This window comes from Myotis davidii, unplaced genomic scaffold (genome assembly GCF_000327345.1).
Source record: "Myotis davidii unplaced genomic scaffold, ASM32734v1 scaffold1439, whole genome shotgun sequence".
Classification (NCBI taxonomy): domain Eukaryota; kingdom Metazoa; phylum Chordata; class Mammalia; order Chiroptera; family Vespertilionidae; genus Myotis; species Myotis davidii.
The window spans coordinates 1,535,198-1,536,908 of record NW_006292342.1 but is presented as its reverse complement, the minus strand read 5'-3'; the positions used below and the strand labels follow the sequence as shown (position 1 = coordinate 1,536,908).

Sequence of the window (1,711 nt, the reverse complement as noted above, 5' to 3'; positions counted from 1 at the left end):
TCAGAAAAGACAAAAAACCTTCATTTTTGTTATAAATTATAAAAATGTAATCCAATACCCTACTAATAAATAGGAAATTAACAAAGAAATCACTAATAATGCTTCTCATTTTTTACAGAAGTTATATGGTAGAAAAACTCCATGAAAACAAAGGAGGTAGTCAGTGTGGAGAAACCATCAGCCAAATTCCAAATCCTGATCTGAACAAGAGAACTACTTCTGGAGGACAATCACTTAAATGTAGGGTGTGTGGAAAAGACTTTGTGCGCCATTCATCCCTGAATATACACATCAGATCTCACACTGGACATAAACCTTATGAGTATCACAAATATGAAGATAAGCCATATAAATGTAAGGAATGTGGGAAAGCCTTCAGTTACCACAAATCTGTTCACAGACATGAAAGGACTCACACTGGAGAGAAACCCTATGAATGTAAGGAATGCGGGAAAGCCTTCATGTGGCTCCCCACCTTTCAAACACACATGATAACACACACTGGAGATGCTCCTTTTAAATGTAAGGCATGTGGGAAAGCCTTTAGTTCTTCGGCTTCATTCCGAGCACATGAAAGAATGCACACTGGCGAGAAACCCTATGAATGTACACTGTGTGGTAAATCCCTGAGATCTCTTCTAGGTTTGCGAATACATGAACGAAATCACACTGGAGAAAAACCCTATGAATGTAAGCAATGTGGTAAAGCCCTCAGTTGCCCCAGTTCTTTTCGAAGACATGAAAGGACTCACACTGCAGAGAAAAAATATGAATGTGAACACTGTGACAATGCCTTCAGTTCTCCTCTAGGTTTACGAATACATGAAAGAATTCACGCTGGAAAGAAGCCCTATGAATGTAAAGAATGTGGTAAAGCTTTCATTTCTCTCTCAAGCATTCGAACACACATGATAACACACACAGGAGAAGAGCCTTATAAATGTAAAGAATGTGGGAAGGCATTTGTTTGTCCCAGTTCTTTTCGATCACATGAAAGGACTCACACTGGAGCAAAACCCTATGAATGTAAACAGTGTGGTAAAACCTTCAGTTGGCCCAGTTCCTTCCGAATACATGAAAGAACACACACTGGAGAGAAACCCTACGAATGTACAGAATGTGGAAAAACCTTCATTTACCGCACAACCTTTCAAGGACACATGAGAAAGCATACGGGAGAGAAACCCTACAAATGTAAAGAATGTGGGAAAGCCTTTATTTCTTCCTCAAGTGTTCGAACACACATGATAATGCACACTGGAGATGGGCCTTACAAATGTAAGGTATGTGGGAAAGCCTTCAATTTTCCTAGTTCATTTAGGGTACATGAAAGAACTCACACTGGAGAGAAGCCCTATGAATGTAAAGAATGTGGTAGAGCCTTCAGTTGTTACACATCATTTCGAACACATGAAAATACTCATACTGGAGAAAAACCCTATGAATGTAAAGAATGTGGAAAAGCCTTCATTTACCGTACTACCTTTCGAGGACATGTGAGAATGCACACTGGTGAGAAACCATACCAATGTAAAACATGTGGGAAAGCCTTTAGTCGTCCCAGTTCCTTTAGAAGGCATGAAAGATCTCATACTAAATAGAAACTTCTTGAATGTAGCAATGTGGACAAAGACATCAGTTGGCCTTCATCCTTACATGTGAAAACTCCCACTGGAATGAAACCCTGTAAATATTAGTAATGTGAGAAAGA

The 1,711-nt window shown here is 39.3% G+C and overlaps 1 protein-coding gene across 1 annotated transcript in view; it reads left to right on the top strand.

Moving 5' to 3' along the window:
• Window positions 1–1,704, top strand: part of LOC102774202 (zinc finger protein 709-like) — a 53,624-nt gene extending 51,920 nt beyond the window's left edge. Inside the window, exon 3 of the mRNA XM_015565350.1 lies at window positions 119–1,704. Within this exon, the coding sequence (XP_015420836.1) occupies window positions 119–1,601 (1,483 nt within the window). The 3' untranslated portion in view covers window positions 1,602–1,704. The remainder of the gene's footprint in view (window positions 1–118) is intronic.
• The last annotated feature ends 7 nt before the right edge of the window (window positions 1,705–1,711 follow it).